The following is a 24,467-nucleotide window of genomic DNA, read 5'->3' as shown; positions in this document are numbered from 1 at the left end:
TATTGAAAATATTCAGTTTTCAGAATTTCCAATAATTTTTTTTTTTTTTTTTAATAATCATATTAAATAAATATCTACTAGAAAAGTTTCATTGTATAAACTTTACGGACAAGTATTTTTTTATGGTTGTATTTTGACTAAAAGTTTCCCCTCTAGTGTAATATTACCATCGAATATTTAATTTAACTAATCACAAAACGAAACACAACTCATATACATTTGAAATATGGTTTTGTACATTATAGTAAAGATCTTTCAACACGAACACAAGTATACACGTACATAGTATACATGTATATAATTTGGATACATTTTCAAAAGAACACAAATAATCGAATTAATATTTATTTCATGTGTATAATTTCCCATCGTATGCCACAGTATTACAGCGTTGGTATTAGAAGTGATTTGAAATACAGTGACATAAATTTTGCGTTGCGTTTATTATAATCATTATATTATCATTATCGTCGAACAACTGTTAAAGTATAAAATATAGCTAAACATAAGAGCGATTTACAAAAGTTCTCCAGAGCATTTCCCCCGAAAAAATCTAAATAGTTTTCCATTACGAATTTGTGTTCAACTAAACCTCAATAAACCTTGATGTTGTGTAACCATCATAGATTTCAATAATATTTAAATTATTTTTATCTCAAACTTATCATTTTTAAAAACTACTATTCTACGTACATCTGTAATGACAACTCAAGAGCTTATTATTCCAAAGCAAGAGTTTACCGTTTGAAACGTTAACATTTCATAATTTCAAAATGGACAGCTGTGCCTACTATTTGTATAGACTAATGAACTACTGATCTGACAGTTTTGAAATATTCGAATGGCAACGTTCAAAAAAATATATACAGGGAATGATTTCATGAAATTCGCGCGTCGTATAACTAATATTTGAGTTATTTAAAAAAAATGTATAACTTATTTAAAGCCAATTATCTGATCAGTTCTAGAAGGTATCCGGTATCACTTCACGCCTGTTAGCTGCAATCACGCTAGAACATAGTCATTGGCGTGCGATGCATATGACAACAGTTTCCAAACATTTTGTTCATTTGCTACATTTATTCATAAATTCTTAATAGTGATAGATTTCCAAATAAATCATTACGTTAAGAACACTTGCTATTCCGTAATCAATTGGATATTACCATCGGTATGTATATCCTGCATGTGATTATCGTTATGAATTATACTATGTGTTCATATTTTAGTCGAACGTATGTTGATCTTTTATTATTTATTAATTACAAATCAAACAGTATGTTTTAGTATTTGGGGTATAATGTTACTGTGTATCACAAATACAAGTGACATAAACTGTTATGCCATAAACATCAGAAAAATGACACGAAGAGTAACAACATAAAAAAAATGAACAAAATGATATGTAACACCTTACAAAGACAATTCATTTAACCACATAGAAAAAAATCTTAGGAAGAAAATATTTTACGAGACGTTTCGCCAGCACTATAAAGCTGTGATAACAATTACGGTCCAAAGTAAAGTTCTCGATTTACTTGACGTGATGTAATTATATAACACTGACATGATGAAAATAACAACCAAGAGACGAAAACCAAAAGTTATATAATATTTGTATATTAGTACTTTATACAGGACTCATTTTTTCAACGATGGCATTTTACATTTAAAAAGCTGAATTCGGGATGTTTCTTGAATGTCTATAAAAATTAAAAATCAATATAAAAAATTTTGTTGGCTAGGATAAGGAAATATATGGTTTATTTTATTTTATTGATACTCGTATTTTTTGTACTGCAAGAATTAAAAAATGCGACCAACAATGACATATTAATTTACGTCTTATAAGTTCTATAAAACTTGACATTTATGGAAAAAAATTATTTTACGTAAAATATGGATTTAATCTATATTTAAAAAAAATAGTATTTCATTGAAAATCAATCGTAAAATTGTTAAATTCAACCACTCATGCGTGTAAAAACGAATATAATTAAATTAATTTGTTTACAATGTTAAGTGAGATGAAAATAATGTAAATCTATTATTATCCAATTGATGTTATGATAAACATCGATGATATAGGAAATTATATTTACTAAAATAAAATCATCATGTTATGGTATGCAATTTCTTAGATAAATAAATACGTGACAGTTTATGATTTTTCTCCTACGTTTAGTAGTTTAACATGTAACAGAGTTATTCTAATTCAATCCTTCTTTTATGACAAATATTACTTAAATAAAAACTCACATACTCACATTTGGTTGTTAAAATATATTAATTATTGTTTCTTTTGTATTATGTATTATTTAGTTTCTTATTGTGCATTTTGTACGGGTTGTCACTTGATGTATACAACTTTTGTTAAAATTCACTTACCGTAAACATGAATAAAAATGAAACGACAAAAGTTGTACACACACAAGTATAATAATATTATTAATATTCTCATATTTAAAATGAGATTTAACGTAGGACTTAATAAGTCACTTTATATCATTTTTGAAAGTACTTGAACAAATCACCCTGAAGCGTATACTACCGATTATCGAAAGTTCTCCGTCCCACTTTCAGTTCGATTTCAGAAATAAACATTCCACAGTACAGAAAATTCACAGATTATTCTATAATATATTCTTTTTCATATAAAAAGAATTGTTCTTCAACGTTGAACTGGTAATTGATCGCGTCTGGCATCAGGGCTTATCACTCAATGTAAAACGTACTCTCCCACAATTATACTTTCGTTTAATAAAATCATATCTAGAAGAAAGACACTATTATATAGGCTCGGGCTCTTTCTTATCTCCCAAAACCATAATCGAAGCAGGAGTTCTACAGGGAGCAGTAATTTCTCCCATGCTAATACATTTTTTCGGCTCTGATTAGCCCACAACTACCAATACCATTATGGAGAATTTGCAGACGATAAAGCTCTCCTCGCCGCGCTCCCAGATCCTCAATTAGCCTTACAATACATTTAAATGCATCGCAATATTCTCTCTCTCTCTCTCTCTCTCTCTATGTTTGTTTGGTACAATGAACGGGGAATCATCAACACAATGTTACTAAATCAATACGCTGCAGCTTTACTTTACAACTTCGAGAATGCCCTCCTATCAAACTTAATCACCAATTCTCCACCAATGTATACAACTACTCGCTACTTTGGAGTAACGCTTGACCGGCATCTCACCTGGGCAGCACATATTAACACTAAAAATAACTATCAAATGACAGACATAGACTACTACACTACCTCCTAATACCCAAACACATTAACCTGGATAATAAATAACAAAATAATAAAAAATCAAATTAAAATTAAAAATGAATAAATCATCAACACTCGTGATACTCGTCAATAATAATCAGAATACACCTCGTTTTGATATCAATGCAGACTTAAAAATATTAAATACCAAAAATAACATTAACATTAATTCAGTTTTAGAAGAGTTACACATACTTACACAAAAAAATAAAGAAAAATAATTTTAATAATATTTTAAATGTACAGACCGATTTTACAAATAATACAGTGGCGTAGATACAATTTTTTTCTGGGGGGGGAGGGTGATTAAGAGTAAGTTTTTAAATGTTCTTAGTATATCATAAAACGAGGTCATATGTAATAATATTACATTTAAAATGGTATTATATATATATATTGTTCCGTATTTAATGAAAATTATTTTGTTACTCATTTTTTAATATGTACCTAATCATAGTAAAATCAAAATATTTTACTATAATATGTAAATATTAATAAATAATAATCAAATATCATTAAAAAAAAATCTGTGGGGGGGTGGAAACCCCTTACACCCTCCCCGTAACTACGCAACTGAAATAATATTTCATATCAATACATTTTTGATAGTAATAAATAATAATAATCAAATTATTTATATTTCTTCATATATCTATGTTTAATAAGTATTTATATTAAATAATTTCTCCTTTTAAAATAAATTATCTCTAAGTAAACCAATCAATTTTTCTCAATGTATTCAATTGTGATTTTATTGACCTGCTGATGAATTTTTAATTCAAAACCGATTGTACTTTATAAATATAATAATACTCCAGGCTAAGCATTTATTTATTTATTTATATTTATAAACTATTTGTTTATTTATTTATATATTACTGAATAATAAATTACTCATCTACAAACTTCTCAAACTATTCTGGATCTATGCTATTCAAGTTTGGGGCTCATTAACAAACTGCAGATATTCCAATCCAAAACCCTCTGTCATATCACGAAAGTTCCTTTCTATGTATCCAACCATACTCTTCACAAAAACCTCAATATTCCACTTGTGTCCACTAATGTTGTAGTAGCACACTATGATCACCTACATTCTAAACTTATCCCTCACCCTAATTTATTGATAAATGAGCTAAACTCCGAAAATATACCTGGCGATCCCCCGAGGGTCTGAAGTGACATTGATGTAGAAACCTAAAAATTGATTGACCAATAATATGACCAAATGTTAACACATTTAAACTAATTTAAAAAAAACGACAATTTCTAAATGTTTGGTTTTGTCATTGAGTAACTTCCTAACTTGAGCCAATCCTGCTGTATAATAAATATTATCAATTTTATTTGTGATAAATAAACTAACACAGATTGTGAAAACTAAACATAAATAAAGAAAAAAATGTAACGTAGGGACATACAGGTTGGATATTCAATTTTATAATAATTGGTTAATGGCCGTGCTGGGGATACGCATCTCCAGCACGGCTATAGGAAAATCGGGTTTTCTCGGGTTTGGATGGGTGTACAAAATTTTATTTTGGTTGTACGAAATTGTACGAAAAAAAGTACATACGGTCAAGGTTTGGTACTATTTTTCAAAAGTGGCCGTGCTGGTGATACGGACCTTAATATTATTGTAACTAATTCGAATAAATGGACATCGAAAAATCACCAAAGACAAAACGTAGGTTTCGATTAACATTTCTTCATACGGTTTAAAAGGACAGTTCTAATTTGCGCACAAACACCAAAATGATAACTTGTTTGCGTAAAAAACTATCATTCTATTGGGAACAGTTGTACTTTAAATCAATCACATAATTTGAGCACATTTATATTTACCAATTTAGGTAGTTCATGAATTACCTACGAATGATGGTGAATTTATGAAATAACATATACAAATAGTACTTGATCTAGTTATTTCATAGAATATCTAGTAACTTTATACAGTTTTAGTTTAATAATTTAATATTTATATTTTCACTACGTTTGTGTATTCTTTTCAATGTCATTTATTAAAAGAAAAAAAAATTTCTCAAGACACACTGGTTGTTAGGAATTTAGTAACTTATCCTATTTATCATAGCGATAATAAGTGAAATATCGTGCAATGGAAACAAAATGCAATTATCATCGGTATGCGCAAACCAGTTGTACGTTTCGTTTAATCATATACCCATATGAGTTCCGATTTTTATGGTAAAAATCATAGTTTATGCGCAAACAAGTTGCAACCAGTTTCAAGTGCAAGTATATGGTGTTATAATCGTCCAGTAGCGTAGATACAATTCTTTTCTGGGGGGGGGGGGGGGGTGTTTAAGAGTAAGTTTTTAAGTGTTTGTAGTATATCTTAAAACGAGATCATATATAATAATATTACATTTAAAATAGTGTTATTATGTCCCGTATTAATGAAAATTATTTTGTTATTCAATTTTTAATATATACCTAATCATAGTAAAATCAAAATATTTTACTATAATATATAAATATTAATAAATAATAATCAAATATCATTAAAAAAAAAAATCTGTGGGGGGGTGGAAACCCCTTACACCCTCCCCGTAACTACGCCACTGTAATCGTCTGAGTACATGATTAAATATAGTGGATAATCCGGCCTATCCGATTATCAATACGGTAAAAGATTTACGGGGAAATAGATTTCACTTCATCGAATTTAAATATACACGTGCATAAGTACAGTATCTGATACACACAATGAGTATCAGGTATACACATACACACGCATACAAACACACACACACATATGTATGTAGACGAACAATATAATATATCTATGAATTAATTTACGATTCGTATTTGTTTACGTCTTTAAGTGCACCCGCGTGTTTGTTTTGAACGTAAAACACGCTGTTGGCAACAAACGATTGACGTGTGAATAATTTATGTAGGTAAAACATGTATACGTAATACGTCATATTATACAGTGATATATTTAGCAGTATACGCAGTTATAGTGTTATAATAGTACACAGTAATAAAAAAATAAAAACGAAAAAATGGACGAGATTAAAGGTCTTATAATAGTCCATGCCTGTTCATTTCTTCCTTAGAGGGAAATCTTAAAAACGCATATTTTTCGCACGACGGGTGAAACATAAATGCTTTACCGCGCCATACGTTTTGCATTTAATATTCGGTATTATTCGGATTTCAGGGGTGCAAACCTCGACCCGCACCACCAAGAAAGGTTTTCCTTTATGAGTTATGTTTATACATACAACTATCAGCAGAATTAGCTGTCACTGATATCATTTTCATAATACTGCAGTATTTATAACATATTTTATATGATGTTCACTAAAAAATAATCAAAAATACAACCATCATCAGCAATATCTGAAAATATGCCCTTTGACATAAATTAGTTTTGAGACATCCTAAAACAGGAACAATTTATTTTTTGCAATTTTATTCTGCAGTATAATCATTGATTAAATATACAAAATATTTCATATTTAATCAATGGTGTAGCAAACAAATGAAGGGTTAAACGATCATACAAAAATGTTAATAATTACTTAAAGTGTAATGTAAATATTTCATATGATAAAAAAAAAAAAAATAATAATAATAATAATTCCAAACGGACATTACACAACATAACTATCACCTGGTTTATTAAAAATTATGTTACTTTAATGCTGCGGGAAAAAAATAATAAAATCATGAAAAATAGACTTATGTACTTACGGTCGACTAGTTTCACAAGTATTGTCTTTTGTAATTTTACAATTGATCTTGAAGTCCTCGAATATTTGTCGACAATCGGGGGATGATTCACAAACTGTCAACGCATGATTGCACGAGGCCAAAGTATCAATATGGAACGGGTCGTATTCTGTATACAAAAAAAAAAAATTGTTATACTTATTACAATATAAAATTACTTATAAAAATATTAAATGTGTAGTGCTTTTAATGCATTCATAGACTGCGTAAGACTTTTAAAAATCTTTTTATTATGTAAATGTAAAAGGTGTAATGATTTTTATACTCTGTACATTACGAGTGTGTGTAGGTACCTAGTTCTTTATAGTCACGACCTTGCGATAAAATAATAAATTATCGTGTGTATAGTTATACCATGAAAAAGTATTAATAATAATGTTTTACCAACATTGAACTTAAACGCATACAAAACACTGTAAGTTTCTATCCCTCTCTTTTTCTTTCTCCATATAATATATATATATAGAATGTAATAATAATATATATGTTTCATACATTTCTAGTGTATGTGTGTGTAAATAATGAATATTAATAAATGTCAAAGCCTCTCAAACGACATTAAGTTCCATTTGTTCACTAAATATAAATATCTATAATGAGTTTTCAATGTACTATTTTATTATAATACTTATTATATGCATATTTGATATTTTGCGTTTGTATAAAATTATTTGAATTATTAGTTATTAATTATTATAATCCTATTTATTGACATTATTAATTTACTTGCGAATCCAAAAGTATATACAGTGTGTAAACGGTAATCGAGAACACTCAATATCTTTGCATAGAAACCTGCTATTTGAATTCTGTTTTTTTGACAGTTGTTATGACATAAAAAATACACATTTTTATGGTCTTGGAATTTTTTTTTACTTACGCGCATACGCATGTCAACTTTTTTTTTTTAAATGGCAACCCCCTGCTTAAACCACTAATTATTTTTTGCCTATTTTTTTAATGAATTTTGGTAGTTGAATCAACTTTCTAAGTTCAAAATTGACCAAGTTACAGCAATTCAAAAAAAGAAAAAAATTAGAAAAAAAATGCACTCGATTTTCAGCTTTTTGATTGTAACTCTGAAAATAATTATTATAGGATTGTTAAAGATTGACATTCTTATAACTATTTATTACGGTGATATTCATACGTTATTTTAACTTCAATTACTGAATAATTTTCTATTAGAACGTTAAGTTATAAATGTATTTATAAATTGTTTAAATTAATTAGGTAATTACCTCTGCTAATCTAATACTTATTTTATTTTTCGGTCATTAATAAGATTAAACATTAGGTTTACCTTATAGTAAACTTTTATCTGTATGACAATTTGATATAAAATTAAATACTATGAGATTACGCAATAATATTGAGTGTTCTCGATTTCCGTTTACACACTGTATACCAGTAGAGTAACATATTTTTTGAATAATAATCATGACTGTTTGGTAAGATTTATTTAGTGTAAATATATTTTTGTAAAATATTTTTACTTCGAGTTAAATTCGGTTAACTTTTAACGCCTATTTTATTGAGTTTACTGTGCATCCCTAAAAAGAGGTTGTAAAATTTATCAACTGGTTAGTATTATTTTAACATGATCTACTATAATTCCAAAGTAAGTAAATATAGGTACTTTAATTCAATGTAAAGCAGTAACTATAAGAAATCGAAATACACAAACCAATAGACCGATACTCTAAAACCACCCCAAAAAACTAATGATTACATTACTCAGTAAATACTAAAATGTATTATGTTAATTTTGCTAACCCCACCAAATCTTAAACACTATTTACGCTTATACATATTCAACCTAATTATACTACATTCAATTAAATCCTGCATAGTATAAATCATTGAGTACAACATATAAATATAAAAATTCGGTTTTCGAAAAAATTGTTTAAAAATATTTTGAATTCGCCATAATTTTTACTTTTATCAATTAATAAATTAACTAAATAGCAATTTATTGGAGACCAATATAAACTTTATAAAATATCCCATTTGAAATATTCGCGTGAACATAATGTTTGCACGATTTGTATTTATACAACATTTGTTACTATCTGTCAAAAACCAACACCGCTACTTAGTTTTGAATTTTATTCCGAGACGACCGAACGCCAAATGTCAATTCACAACGATTTTAAGTGTATATTTTGAAATAACATTATTTGCATTTGATTTTTAACAGGGAAAAAAATTTTATTCGATATTTGCAGTTGAAAAGATAAAATATTTGAACTGATAATTTCGTATGATTTTTAACCTTTTGCTATCTGTCTGCTCTTGGAAATAAACTTACAGTCTTACCCGAGTTGGATCCCAAAATATTGTTTTATCTTAAGAAGAACCTAAGTAAGTATAATATAAAAACACATACATATACACACAATAATATACATCGTATAAATACCTAATATTTCTAATTACGGCATTATGTTCTCGACATTTACCCTCGAATAATAAAAAAAATAAGCAAACCTTTCATTTCAAAATTATCTAATATAATACTACAGCACTATTCAGAACATCGATAAATTTACTGTAATCATAACAAATGTTAAAGTCCTTTTGAGATAATAATAAGAAAATTGCTTGATTGATATGTACACTCATTACAAAGAATATGTATTATAATTATATGTATATTACACATTATATTATACGTATTATTATATATAATATATTCATGAAAGGACAATTAAAACTGATCAAATAGCCTGAAAGATAAATAAATTGATATATTTTATCGAAGACAAAAGTGTTTAAAATCACCGCGGTTGACGGTATCCCTCAACTGCATTGCGCCGAGTTTTACCACAACTGCGTGAACTATAACTTCAGTCTTTATCTACGTACAGTGCCGTAACAAACCTTCGTGGAGCGATTTTTTTGCGAATTGGTGAATTTTATTTTGGTGTTTATTTTGTAAAAAAATAACCTAATTTCACCAAAATAATTTTAAAGAAATAATATTAGCATTCAATCTGACTTAAACGCTGAATGAAACTATCAATATGATAAATCATATATACATAACTAAATATTAAATGAAAATGTCTTCAAGAGTTATACTTTCATCCGAAGACGATATATAGCAGAACTAATAGAATACCACTCTTGTTTGTATGATTTAAAACATATATATTTTCCAAGTATCAAACAGTCAGGATAAATGTATGGTAATAAATTTCGAATAAAGTGAACCGACTAGGTATTATAATTATAATATTATAGAACAAGTAATTATATTATGGTATACTTTTTTTTTAATAAATAGTTAATTTTTGCAACTTATAATTTGTAAATTATTTATTACTCGAGTAACGATAAATATTGAGAAACCGTGGCTGATCAATTAAAAAATGCTTAATACTAATTAGCAAATTAACTAGGTAATTAAATTTTTTTTGCTAATAATTATTTAATTATTAATTAAGAAAATTTATTATGCAGATTGAAAAAAAATATCTAAATTTAAAAAAAAAAAGCTGGTTCTAGCAATATGCAATAATTTAAAACTTATTGGCAGTGAATACGTTCACGTTACAATTCATTCTTTCCTTGGTGAAGTAGGTTCTTTCACTCTGTTGCTGAGATTTGATTTTATGTCGACTTCGATTAAGTTTAAAACATAGCTAAATTGTTCCTAACTTAATCTACCAAATTCTCGGAAATTTTTTTCGTCTCTAAACAAATGTTTCTCAAAATACTGAAAATCTTTCTTTTCTGGATTGAAACATTTCATGATTCTTTTATTACAAATTGATCAATAATTCTTACATAATATGGTTCAAAATTAAATAATTACTAATGATTGGAAATCAACAAAGTACTTGAATCAATACAACGCACAAAGTTATAATAATTGTATATTGAACTAAATTTAAAATATGTGCTGCGCGTATATTGCGATTTTAGGAACGGACGGGCTACGTGACAAAAATCAAAATAAATTTTATCAATGAAATGTCCTATTTATGTCTAAGCACGTGAGTGTGCAGGCGGTATGATAACTTGCATATAAGACATTTTCGTTTTCGAAGCTGGCGACTGGTATTAAAATGAATTTTCTGAAGACTTGATGGTTGATTTTTCATAATTGAATTGTTTAGTGATTGGTTTATACAATAAAACAATATATCATGAATTCCAAAATAGAACTTTTCATATCAGTAGTACCGAAAATAACCTATTTCATGAAATATGATGGATGCGAATTATCGTAATCGTTTTCTAGTGGACAAAACGTGGGACACATGTTTCAACAAAGATATTATATGATTATTTGATTCAGAGTTTTAAATTTCCCTAGCAGAACAGCTTAAAAAATCAGACATTCACAAAATCACGTTCACCTAGGCTGCAAGGGGGCTCCAGTACGTCGTGTCTTAAGGAAATTAACACAAGCAATTTAACGTGATTTCATTAAAGTGACTTGTAAGCGTATGCAAAGTAAACGAACATAAGTCTAATCTGTAATCGTTTACGGTCAATATTTCCTGGAAACCGTCCGTTGTCGACACCAAACACCGTAAACAATGAACAAATTATACGGGTCATAAATATCGTTCTTACCATAATAAATTGATTATTTTACCATTTTACTATAGTAGGCGCATATCTAATGTATTTTATACATTAATTATACAACATTACCTAACTAATCCTTCCAGAATTTCCGATCAGAAGAAAATCAGTAGCATTCGCTAATTGTTCATTGTTTTAAGTACCTATTTTTTTTTTTTTTTGTTATTGTTATTATTATTATATTTTTTTTTTTTACGTTATGAGGAATTACACATTCAAACACAAACACCAGAATATATGAATATAAAACTGCGATTTATCCATAATGTGTATGGTGACATTGTGTAATAATTGATTGAAATATACCTCATAGTTGACTTATTAAGCAATATCAAATAGCAATATTTTATTTTCAATAAAAATGCCTTATTTTTATTAAACAAGGCATTAAACAAGTTAAATACTGCGAAAAAAATTTGTAATTGAATAGGTTATATAAATTCAAATAAAAGCAAAATGTAACTAAAAGGTACTAACTTACTGATTTCCGTAAACTGTATTTAACTTAATAACAAGATGTAGTTGTGGACTTGCTTTGATTGCATTACTAATTTTTTTTTAACGCTAAGAAAAATCAATTTGTTTGAAGAAAATACTCGTATATAATACAATTTATGTATGCAAAATCCGTCCGTGCAGCATGCTCAGCATCGAGTAACAATATTAACTTGAACTAAGTTCTGAGGTTCGAGTATGCGAATGTGTTGTGAAATGCATAAAAATGAAGGAGTTCCTGTGGATACTTAAAAGTTGAATTCGTGTATCAAACTTATTGATTTGTCTACAAGCTTGTTATTACTGTTTTCGTGCTGACAAGTGATTATAAACCTATACGTACAGAACAACATTATAAAAACACGATGATGAGCTAATTGTTATATAAATATATTGTCAACGATAATTGTTATATACAAGGTGTCCCACGGAGTTATAAACTGTTAATCTAACTCAATCATACAATAATATTTATATATTAGTGGGATCCTTGTATAGTGTCAGTTAGAACAGAGATCCTTCGACTCACGTGGCCGCCGAAATCTCTACACTTGTAACCTTTTTTTTCCGTAAGTTGAAGAATCAGTAAAATCAATGTAAAAACCCATTCAAGCGTATTTAATATTGTGTACTACTTATTAGTTTCTAATTTCAATTAGAATTAAATTGTAGGAATTTATCAATAATATAACTGTATTTTTATACAATTCACACATATATGTCTGTCTTGAGTATATGTGACTAAGGGAACTTTGACACTATCATAAGTGGTCCTCTATCAGTTGAAGACTGAAGAATGGCGAACTAAAATAAGAATATGAATCTTTGCAATCCAATAGGATTATTCTATATTCGAATTAGAAATTCTGTAGTTAACATACCTATATTGTATTTTTTAGGAGACGATAAAATCAATTTTTGGTTATAAAACAATATAATATTACACATTAGTGTAATGACTATTTTACCGGCAATATGGATAATCCGGTAATTTGCAAAATGCCTAGGCATTATATAAAATGCCAAAAATCACTCGACAATATACATAATATGAGTTTTGCCTAGATATTTTGCATAATGCCAGCCAATCGTGGAGTAGGCACTATGAAGAAAACAAACAAAATTGGACATCGCCTACTACCAATGACTTTTACGATTGCGTTTACGATTTAACACAATAAAGATTAATATTCTTTTACTACAATAATAATAATTCTGAGATAAAAAATTGAACGTACGTATCAATTTTATTACAATATCGTAATTTTTTCGTCTTTTTAGTGTCTCATTATGGTGTTACAACAATAGTTATCCATATATGGATACAATTTATATAAAGTCAAATTTTTGTAACAAACTACACATTTTTTTTAAAAAATTTGGCCATTAATACTAGTTTTTTATCTAATAAAAGATATAATGAGTTGATAAACATTCATTCCGCGAGAATTGTCCGAGGATTTTTAAAATGTGTTTGTAAGTCCAAATGTCAAAATCAAAAGTGTATTTGCCTTAAAAATAAAATTGTATGTACTTCAAAATTTCACTTTTCTATAATATGTTATAATAAGTAAATAGTAGTTTAAGTAAAATATTTATATAATAGTAATAATATAATAATAGATAAAAATTAAATTTTGTCTGTAGTATGAGTAATAATGTATTATAATTATAAGAATCTTAATGTAATATAATATATAATAAAATGTTTTGTACTTTGCCTAAAAAAAATTGGCATTTTGCATAATGCCTAGGTATTATATAAAATACCAAGGTTATGTGTAAAATAATATTGAAAATTATATGTTTTATTTATATTGTCTAAAATGGGTCGGCAATTTGCATAATGACTGGCTATTTTGTAAAAAACCCGAATTATTCATATTGCCGGTAACAACTATAAACTTAAAACTTTATAAAATATATAAAATTAATTTATAAAGAAAATGTATTCGAAATAAAAAATGCGTAACCGTATTTTACATGTGCGTATAATATTTTGATTTTCATAGTAAAATTTCATAGATAAAGAAAAATGATTGATTTCTGTTTTTTCTTTTAAAGGAAACGGAAAAGTAAAGTTGAATATTATTTCGTTGGACAATCTTTTTTTTTTTCATACTTAGAATAATATTACATTCTTACATTTCTTATTTACAGTTGAAAATGTAATTTTAGACATAAATTATTACAAACAAGAGATACGCAGAATACAGCACACACGAAGCCTTTAACTTTTGATAAAACATAGTCAAAGTTTTCTTATTCCTTATAAAAATGCATGCACTAAACATTTATTCTCTAACAAGTGTCAATATATATCTGTGTGACATGCATTTATTATACTTTCTGCTACTGATATTATAAATAAATATTATTGATTATAAACGAATATAGAAACTGTGCAACAACAATAATTTGACAGTTGGGTAAGACTCATTTTTGTTTTGTGTTCGACATAAGTGGGTTGTATAATATATATCTACAATTTTTAGTTCACCAAAAAAATACATTCATGTATTTGTTTATAAGCATCTAAATTTAAAATATTTTTACAATTAATATTTTGAGACATGCAAACTGTTGGATATTTGGGCTTTTAAAAAAAATTACGCTACTGCACTATTATTATATAATATATATACTGTACGCTATCCTTTAATTTGATTTTAAAGAAAAAACAAATCCTAAAGTTGTGAAAAATGTTCAATAAATCAATAGATGAGATGAGATGAATAAGTTTTATGGATATCTAAGCTCCAATTGGAGTAAATCTAAACTTTGAACCATGTAAATAAATATTCACATAATACGCATTGATTAAATATAAAATAACATAACTGAACAAGAATTATACACACCTAAAGTTGTGTGTTTACCACTGTTAATCAACCAATCCAACCAATATCGAAATATTTAATTCATAATTCTTAGAGCAGATATATAATTGTATTGTAATTTACTAAAAATACATCAATATTCTTAAGTATACGTTTATGGGTCGTTTGAAACTTTTTAAACGTTTGTATACCGGAAAGATGATTGAACGAGCAATCTGTAATTGTTTAAAATAATTGTGCGCATTCGGTCCACATGAGATTTAATGACGGCGGCGTTCGATTTTGTTCGAGATTGCTTTTAATTTTGAATTGATATTATTATATCGTCTCTTTTGATCCGCGTACGAAATAATGCATTTATTTTGTTAAACAATTTGTTTATTTAAAAAAATCATTATTACTCAGTCTATATTTCCAACAACATAAAAATAAGAATCAAATAAAGTTGAGTGTCTTTATTTCAGTAAATAAATAAAACGTTTCGTCCGTACCGAATAAAAAATTATTTCAAACAAGCATAATGTATTCATGTTACTCACTTCAGATCTTGAATTATTAAAAAAATGTACATCTTAAAAAGGTAAAGACACAACTTTATTTTATTTTTAACGATAAAGTGAAGTATTCACTGCAATGCAAATTTTTGGTTCTGTAAATGCTAAATGAATTTCTGACATCGTATATTAAATAACAGTATTTTATTTCTTAGACACTCGTATACTCTTCAGGGCACTCAGAACTCTATTTTTTAAATAATTTTTTTTATCGGAATCATTATGTGCATTTTTGATAAACTTTAAATAACTGACAATTTTTCTAAATGAAAACGATATATGGTACACAATTGTCTAATATTCATTTCCACTAGAGGTATGATAAATTTAGACGAATCAATCCATTCAAGTATTCCAGTTGTAGAGTCCTCAACATTTTTACCAAGATTAAACAAAAAATAAGATTAATCTAGATTTAAACGGTTCAAATATTTATTTTTTCTTAGCTATCCATAATTAAGGAAAAAATGTGTCCGTAAATATTTTATCAAGAATGTTTGTAATTATTAATAATAAAAGAATATAAAAACCACCATATTTCATTCCTCAGTAATCAAAAATAATTGCTATCACCTTTAGAACGTAAAAGCTTGAAGTATGATAAGTTTACGTAAAAATCTTTCGCTCACTACCCTCCTTCATCCCTCATGTATTTTTAACTTTTGAGCTCCCGTAATATTTGAATTTTTCGTTTTCTAAGACGGACATTTGATATTTAATAACAGTAAAATATTTAATAAATACATCATTTTTTTTAATTCTAAAAATATACTACTCAAATTATATATTTATAAAATGTAAAAAGTAGTGATGGATCGAACCGTTCGAATCTTGAACCGAACCGAACCAAGCCCTTGATGTTCGGTTCGAAATTCGAACTCGGCATGAAAAAAATCGAACCGAACTATTAAGCATATTTTACTGTTCGAAAATCGAACTTGAACATTTTTATCGAACCAGACTTACTGACCACGATAGTTCGAAAACCAAATATTTGTACAATTCCTCAAAAGTTATTTTTGAAAAATAAAAATTGAGAATGATTATTTAGAAATAATTAGACTATTAGCGATTGAAAGTGATAATCTGTAGCAGGCACGTTATGCATAATTATAATAATAGTGCTATTATTATAATAATAATGTTATTTTTCCAGTCGCCTGTAACACATCCACCCTCCGCTGACCAAACATTAATAAGTTGTTTATTTCCAATAGAGGCAGTGTATCTACATTCATAATATAGCTATTTTTGTTTTTATCATATTTATTGTAGAGATTAAAATCTATTTTGGGTAAATCCGTGGTAATATTCCGAAACGCGACTGCGCTGTTAATAAAAACATGTTTACAATTTACGTCTTACATTATAAATTTTACTAATCATTCTATATTTGTGAATTATAGTTATTAATACTATTTTTTTTATATATTATTAAAATGTATTGATTGTATTGTCATATTATACTCAATACTCAATACTTAAATAATATTTTATAAGCTACAAGACAACACGAGAGAACACAATACTGGTTTTGAAAAGTAATAATAAGAAAAAATTATCTAAAATTTAAATGTATTGTAAATAATTCAATTACTTAGACTTAAAAGTTAAAATGTAGAATAGGTAATACGAAAACTTAAAATACAATAGTAATTAATAATTATGGTTGATTTAATTTGTAAGAACAATCATTGATTAAATATACATAGATAGCCAACATACATATACAACGTTATAAAGTGTGTGGTACAATGTATATGATAAAAAGTATTGAGTTCGAGTTCGACTTAAAATCAGAATAGGTTCGGTTCGATTCAGTTCGAGTTCGAAAAAATAATTTAAAGTTCGGTTCAAGTTGGGTTCGATTTAAAAATTCAGGGTTCGACCCTTGGTAACCCATCACTAGTAAAAAACCTATCATAAAAAGTGACAATTCAAATAGTCAGTAAACATTCTGAACTTGTTTGAATTAAATCCAATAAGAAACAACTATACAAATTTGGATATTTTATAATTTATAATTTCTTAAAATGAATTATAAGATTTATATTTAGATAAAATACTTGATTTTAAATCAATGAAACAACCGAATTCAAAGGTTATTATATCGCAAACATAATAGTAGGAGCTTTAATCATCTTTGATACGTGTTTTTTTTTTTTTTTTTAGACTGAGAAAAATACTAAAAAATATTTCACAATCGCCAAATAATTTGTATTTATAACAGCTCGACGATACACGCTCGACAAAATTTTATAATTTTTAAATGATAGAATATAATAATGATATATGAATGAATGCGTATCATTGAGCAGTAAATAAAAACAATATTGCTTACAAAAGAACAAAATTGTTTAATGTATATTATCTTCCTACACAAAAATACTTCAACTATGAATACTTTATTTTTCTTTTCATTAGTCAATCTAGTTAATTTAATAGAAATTTCAGATTTACTGGTCATTATAATTCTATCATATGATGAAAAAAATATTCTTAATCCGTTATTTATACGATCTTTTATTTTTTATCAACTATTCAGGGCGCTTTATACTACTCATTGGAGAATTCTCTGCAATCCAACTATTAAACGGCCTTAAAGAAGGACAGATTTTCACAACATCTACAATTATAACATTTTTAATTTTCCAATTTTTATAGTATTTGGTTTCAATCGATATTACATTCTTCAGTAAAACTATATCAGTCATCAGCCTAGAAAAATAAATTCAAGTGGGTGGTATTTTACTATAAATATTTTACGTATACATAATTTTTGGCATTGGAAAATTTATAAAATAAGAAAAAACCGTAAATTAAATAATAGTATCAATAATAATAATTTTATATGTACACTAACAGATTTGACTTTCACTACTTCTTCTATTATCCTGAAATACGATATTATAGGTATTTTGAATCTCGAAAAATATTTTATTCATGCATTTTTGAAAATGTAGAAGAAAAATATTGATTCTGTTCTATACAAATAGGTAACTTCCGTTTTACGTAGAAACACTTGTGTTAGACCTTCAAAAAATATGTTGTTGTACAAACGTTTAGGTTAATCATTTAACTAAAAAAAATATTGAAAAGATGATAAAATTAAAATAATTAAAACGTACTATTATTTTACAGTAACACTATTCGTTAGATAATAAATTGCAAGAAAAATTATTGTACACATAATATTACTTCAAATGCCGGTTGTTAGGTTATTTATTAAATTAGCTATACTCGAACGGAGTTTTGATTTTTAATTTTTGTCCATCTATATTAACCATACTCCTACGACATTTTTTCTTATAATTATAACACGTTCAAACGGTCTACGAAAAACTTCAAAACAATCAAAACAATGCACATTAACATGATGAGACTTATAATGTTTCCAAAAGTCATATAATATGGTTATTTTTTCTCAACACAGCTTCAACACTGAGACAAATAATCTCGACTAAATCTTTTTTTCAACGAAATTGGTTTCCGTGATTTATCATTTATAGTAATTGATCTAGTTCTCCGAAGAAAGCATCCAGAAAAAAGTTTTAACTGGTTATAACAGAAAAAAAGTTTTGGACTCCTGAGTTACCGATACTCAGTGTACACCACATCATAATAAATTTATGTTTGGGATGCGGTAAGATTTTGTAATTTGAGAAATATTGTATTTTTAATTAGTTATTAATGCATTGCGTTAATAATAGCTGCGAGTTGAATCTGATAATGATTCATATAGATATAAAAGCGTGAACCAACATAACAAAAACCTAAGGTAAAAACAATAAAAACCTCTCGAGCCAGTTGGTTTATTATTAATTTATTAATTTAATGTCAGTAATGTCCCGGACAGTAAACTAGAGTACCGATATGCCGAGACGGACTTGTAACAAAACGGCCCAGGGAGATTTGATAATCTAGCGACCCGTTTAATAATTTTTACTATACAGACTTATACAACATATAATTTATAAAGTAAACTTGATTTTAAACAATTTTTACTAATACCTGCGTATTAACTTCTGGTAGATTCTATCTGTCCTTGGCCAACATTATACAATACTACTCTTACCTTTAATTATCACCTATCACAATATAGTAAATAAACATGATTGCCAGTACGTATTTTTAGTACAATATTAAAATGTTCCTAAAATTTAGACATTTATATAATATTATATGATTTATGTTATTATGATAATGCTTATAGGGTGACATATAACCTGATAATTATCACCGGTCCAAAGACATAAATCTCCCCAAATTCCCTAGCCAGTCCGCCTCCGTCGATATGTACACGGATATTACAAATAAATACAATAAACACAATACAATAATTACAAAAATTATATTAAACATATGAACATGAAAAACTGCAGAGTATATATTAAGTACGTACATGGTTAAAAGCAGTAAGACATTTATAAAATTAAATCACATACACATTATTAATCTGAAGAAAAAATATATAAGTATACAATTTATATATACAAAGTTTAAATATTTTAATGTAATGATGATAATCAATCAAAATTGAAAATATCATATTTTTTATTAAATACAGGGATTAATCTCTACATTAAGGCTAAAATTGTTGTCGTTGATTATCTTGCATGCAAGTAGACTGATTTGTTAAAGTAAAGTAGAAAAAAATTGTATTTTAGCATTGAAATTTATCATAAAGATAGTATACATATTATATACAGTACGGGGCAGATTAATTTAATTAATCGATTAATTTAATCGACTCCTAATTGATAATTAATAATTTTGTCATTTGAATCATTGTATTGTCCTATGTAATATTTTTAACCATAATAATTAATGTACTAATTTGTAATATGTATTATTTTTTTTTTCAAAATCTGTTCGATGAACGCACAAAATATTTTACAAAAATGTGGTAGACTACATGTAATATGCCAACGACGTCATTCTGTCCCGTAAGCAGAGTTAATAACAAATTAATTATGCACGAGAAATAGTTGTTGGTGACGAAACGGGGTAGAAAAAACTTCGGCTTGTTGGAGTTGTGTATAAAAGTTTTGCCAAACGCTTTTAATATGCACATAATAAAGATGGTGTGTGTATTTTTATTTTTTACTTTTTTGTAGCGTGATATTGTAAAATCGAGTACTTACTAACTTTTACGTCAAACCGTGCAGGACGGCGGCGTACGTTCGTACGGCTGCGTATCCTATACCAATGCAATAATATTATGTATCCAATTTATAGTTTAATAACACGTTAAAACCGGGTAATATTACTAGCTTCGGGTACGGCCCACTACTAGCCGACTTGGGAAGCCAAAATAGTGGTAGGGGCCAAAAACCCAGAGTTGACCAACCGACGTCAATTGAAAGCCTAGTCGGTACGGCGGGAGGGAGAGCCCCACAGCACGCCGGACCAGCCTAGCCGTTCCGGACCCGTTGCCCCCAAGGATGAGATGCCTATTTCGGCTGAAACGTGGTGGGTGTGGCACAACGCGAAATAGTAACAAAACCACAACACCCAGTGGAAACCACGGGTCCCAACACGGTTCTCGTGTTCGCGGAATGAAAGAGTTCGGGCCTAGGCTTGGTGCTGGTGATCCATACGACTAACCCTTCATCATACCTTGGGGTCCGTTTCAACCGTTCTTCTTGAGTAACGCCTCACGTTAATAGAAGGTGTACGGACGAAAAGGCCCAGGCTACAAATCCGGATCTCGTGCTAACTTCGAGTATGTATACATAGTAATACGTATTACACCTACGTTGAATAATGCGTTTATATACCTACCGCACGGTTGATAACTTAAGTATTGACCCATTTTTCCCGTACCCCGTTTGATTTCCAATAACACCTCTACACGAACAGTATTTATATGCAGTTACGTATATACGAAGCTGCTCACTCGAAGAACGCGCGACTACTTGTCCATAATACACAATAATATTGTACATTACGAGTACATTTTCACGACTATATCTATGATTTCGTATACACCCGCACTTGAAAACTTGATGTCCGGTCCTAACAATGAAAATTATTAAACATACAAAATTAGTTATTTTCCTTAGCGTTCGTCGTACGTAGGTCTAGCCGGAAAGCGTAGATTGAATATTCGATGCGTTAGCGTGTTTTCCGATAGAATATGAAGTTATGAAGTTCATATTTAAAATCAAGAAAGGTAATTTGTTTAAATGTGTACACTAAAGTACGCATTATTGACTAGATTATTTTTCAACTGTACGAGGAGTATATCGCTAAAAATACGTTTAGATATCATGGATTTGGTACGTTCGCAGAGCGGTTTCCCTAATTTGTTTCAGATAATCGAATCGAGTAACTTCACTCTGAATTATTTGAATAACACAAACGTATTAAATGCAACAGTGGAATGGAGTACATTATTTGTAACGCGTTATATTTTTAAAAACTGGCTTATCCATCATTAAAACGTTCGGTCAGGGTCAAGTATTATTTATATGATTTGCGTTGGAAGTACGTCATAACGTTTTAAAACGTATAATATACATGCAAATACGTTTGTATAACACATTATTGCGTATTAAAATGCAAATGCGTGTGCGTGTGCGTGTGTGTGCGTGTGCGTGTGTGTGTGTGTGTGTGTGTGTGTGTGTGTGTGTGTGTGTGTGTGTGTGTGTGTGGGTGTGTGTGTGTGTGTGTGTGTGTGTGTGTGTGTGTGTGTGTGTGTGTGTGTGTGTGTGTGTGTGTGTGTGTGTGTGTGTGTGTGTGTGTGTGTGTGTGTGTGTGTTTAAGTGTACGTCTAACGTTTTTATAAAATCACCGTGATATGGATTCGTGTTTCATGTATCTACATTTGAATTATCATTAATATCACTTATTTTCGATTAAGGCTTTGTGAATGCCATTAACTTTCCGGCACATAGGATTGATGAGTACTAACCGTACTGATAATGTGCACATAAACATTCGAAAACCAGGAGATTTTTTGTCATTTTAATATTTGAATATTCTCCTGACTCACCTAAACGATTTTACCGCGAGTTTACCTACACTCGCACCGTAAACATCGTCAGTGACCGTAGTTTTACTGTTTATAAGATCACAGCTTCCGCACCACGACACCACTACGATGTACGAACTTATAAAGTTATTAAATTGAACATACTGAGTAGTAGATTTCTATTTTCACACAATGGTAATCATTTAAAAATACTATTACAAGATTTACGATTATAACTTACGTGTAAAAATATAAAAAAGTACATATTTACAACATATACCTACTCGAGAATACACTGAAATAAATATTGCATTTTTTTTGTAAATATCGAAACGTGTTTGTCCGCCTTTTTTTTGGAAAATATAATATTTCTTATTGTTTTTATTTTTTTTCACGCTATGTGTTTGGCGGAATAGTTCACGCAATGACGTGTATAATTTTTTATATTTATTTTCATGTTTTTATTTTTTTACTACTTACCGATGTTTACTGTAAAAGTAATCCACGATTTTATAATGGTTTGCATGATATAAAACGCTTTATAGCTATAATAAAGCTTGTTTAACCAAGAACAAAATTATGAACGCAAAATTACAAACTTTATCTTAAATGCAACCCACTTGTAAAAAAAAAATAACTCGAAATTGTTTCGAATTTCATAAAGTTTTGCCAGTTGTTAAACTATAAAATATACCATAATACATACAAATAATATGCATATCATAATAAGATAATGGTTAAATATAAATATTAGAACAACTTTATTTGGGCGGAATATTTCTCAAGTAAACGAAATATTATAATTCCAAAGTAATTTGAATAATATTAGTATATAGGTAGTTTGTAATACATTTAACGGTATCTTTTTCTTATACTATAGACATAATTTAATAACATGAACATTTCTAATTTATAAATACTAAATTAATTAGACACTTAGACACTGAAAAATTGTATATTTTATACTTAACCGATGTCGATCTCAAATTATGTTTTTTTAACAAGTTACATAGAAAATGTATTGAAGAAACATGAACGACAGTGTATATTTAATACAATTATTATTAATAATTATTTTTCAAACATTATATCATACATTATTATACATACATACATATTATCAAGCAATATTTTAGTTCAAATTGAGTGTTCACTAAATTAATTGTATGATCGAAATCAATGTATAAATAGGAAACTGTAATTTTCGGGCACGAAACCTATTTTGTATGATGATTTTTTTTTTTTTTTTTAATCTATTAGAGCTAACAATTCCTATTCTTATACATTTTTAATTTACTATGTAGAGATACTCAACATTATATTTTCACGTGTGTTATATTCCACAGTAAATGATATTGCGTTTTTGTATAATTTTGTTTCTTGAGTAAATGCTCAAAAGTACGTTCAAAATGTTAAACTTTGATTGGTCACGTATATGGTTTTTATCAAATCATTTCGCGTTTCCGTAGGGTGGAAGGAGTAACTAGGTTAGGACATCCCTCAATACGTTTTCTACGACAATTCAACTGTGTCAAAACTTTCTTCCTCGGTCGATATTTGTATGGCTAACATTCTACGAACGATAACGAGGGTAACTAACCTACTAATAAGACTGCGATTTTCAAATATTTTAGGTTTGATTATTTATAAATGTACTCCAATTTATTATTTACAAGGTGTTGTTGGTCATTGCATTTCTGGGTAACGATTAGCTTGATTAGTAAACAACTCGTAGTGTAATAATCCTTTTTTCAATATCGCAAAAACGTGTTGTGTTGTTTTTAATAGTATTACCAACATATTTTTATATATTTAATAATAACAAAGAAAATATACTGTATGCTTATAACGTACACGCATATTGGACGGCTGTTTAGTGTAAATATACCTCAAAATAGGTCATACAAACGCATTACCAATAGGCGTATCAGTGAATTTCGTTGTTATACAATTGA

At 28.3% G+C, this 24,467-nt stretch overlaps 1 protein-coding gene across 1 annotated transcript in view; it reads right to left on the bottom strand.

The window, feature by feature from the left end:
* Positions 1–24,467, bottom strand: part of LOC112691756 — a 104,989-nt gene that overhangs the window by 45,957 nt on the left and 34,565 nt on the right. Inside the window, exon 4 of the mRNA XM_025566147.1 lies at positions 7,007–7,154. Coding sequence (XP_025421932.1) covers positions 7,007–7,154 — 148 coding nt within the window. The remainder of the gene's footprint in view (positions 1–7,006; positions 7,155–24,467) is intronic.

This window comes from Sipha flava, unplaced genomic scaffold, assembly GCF_003268045.1.
Source record: "Sipha flava isolate LNK unplaced genomic scaffold, YSA_version1 66_pilon_pilon, whole genome shotgun sequence".
In the NCBI taxonomy this organism is placed as follows: Eukaryota; Metazoa; Arthropoda; class Insecta; order Hemiptera; family Aphididae; genus Sipha; species Sipha flava.
The sequence above is the reverse complement of the archived record's forward strand: the minus strand, read 5'-3'. Positions and strand labels throughout refer to the sequence as shown.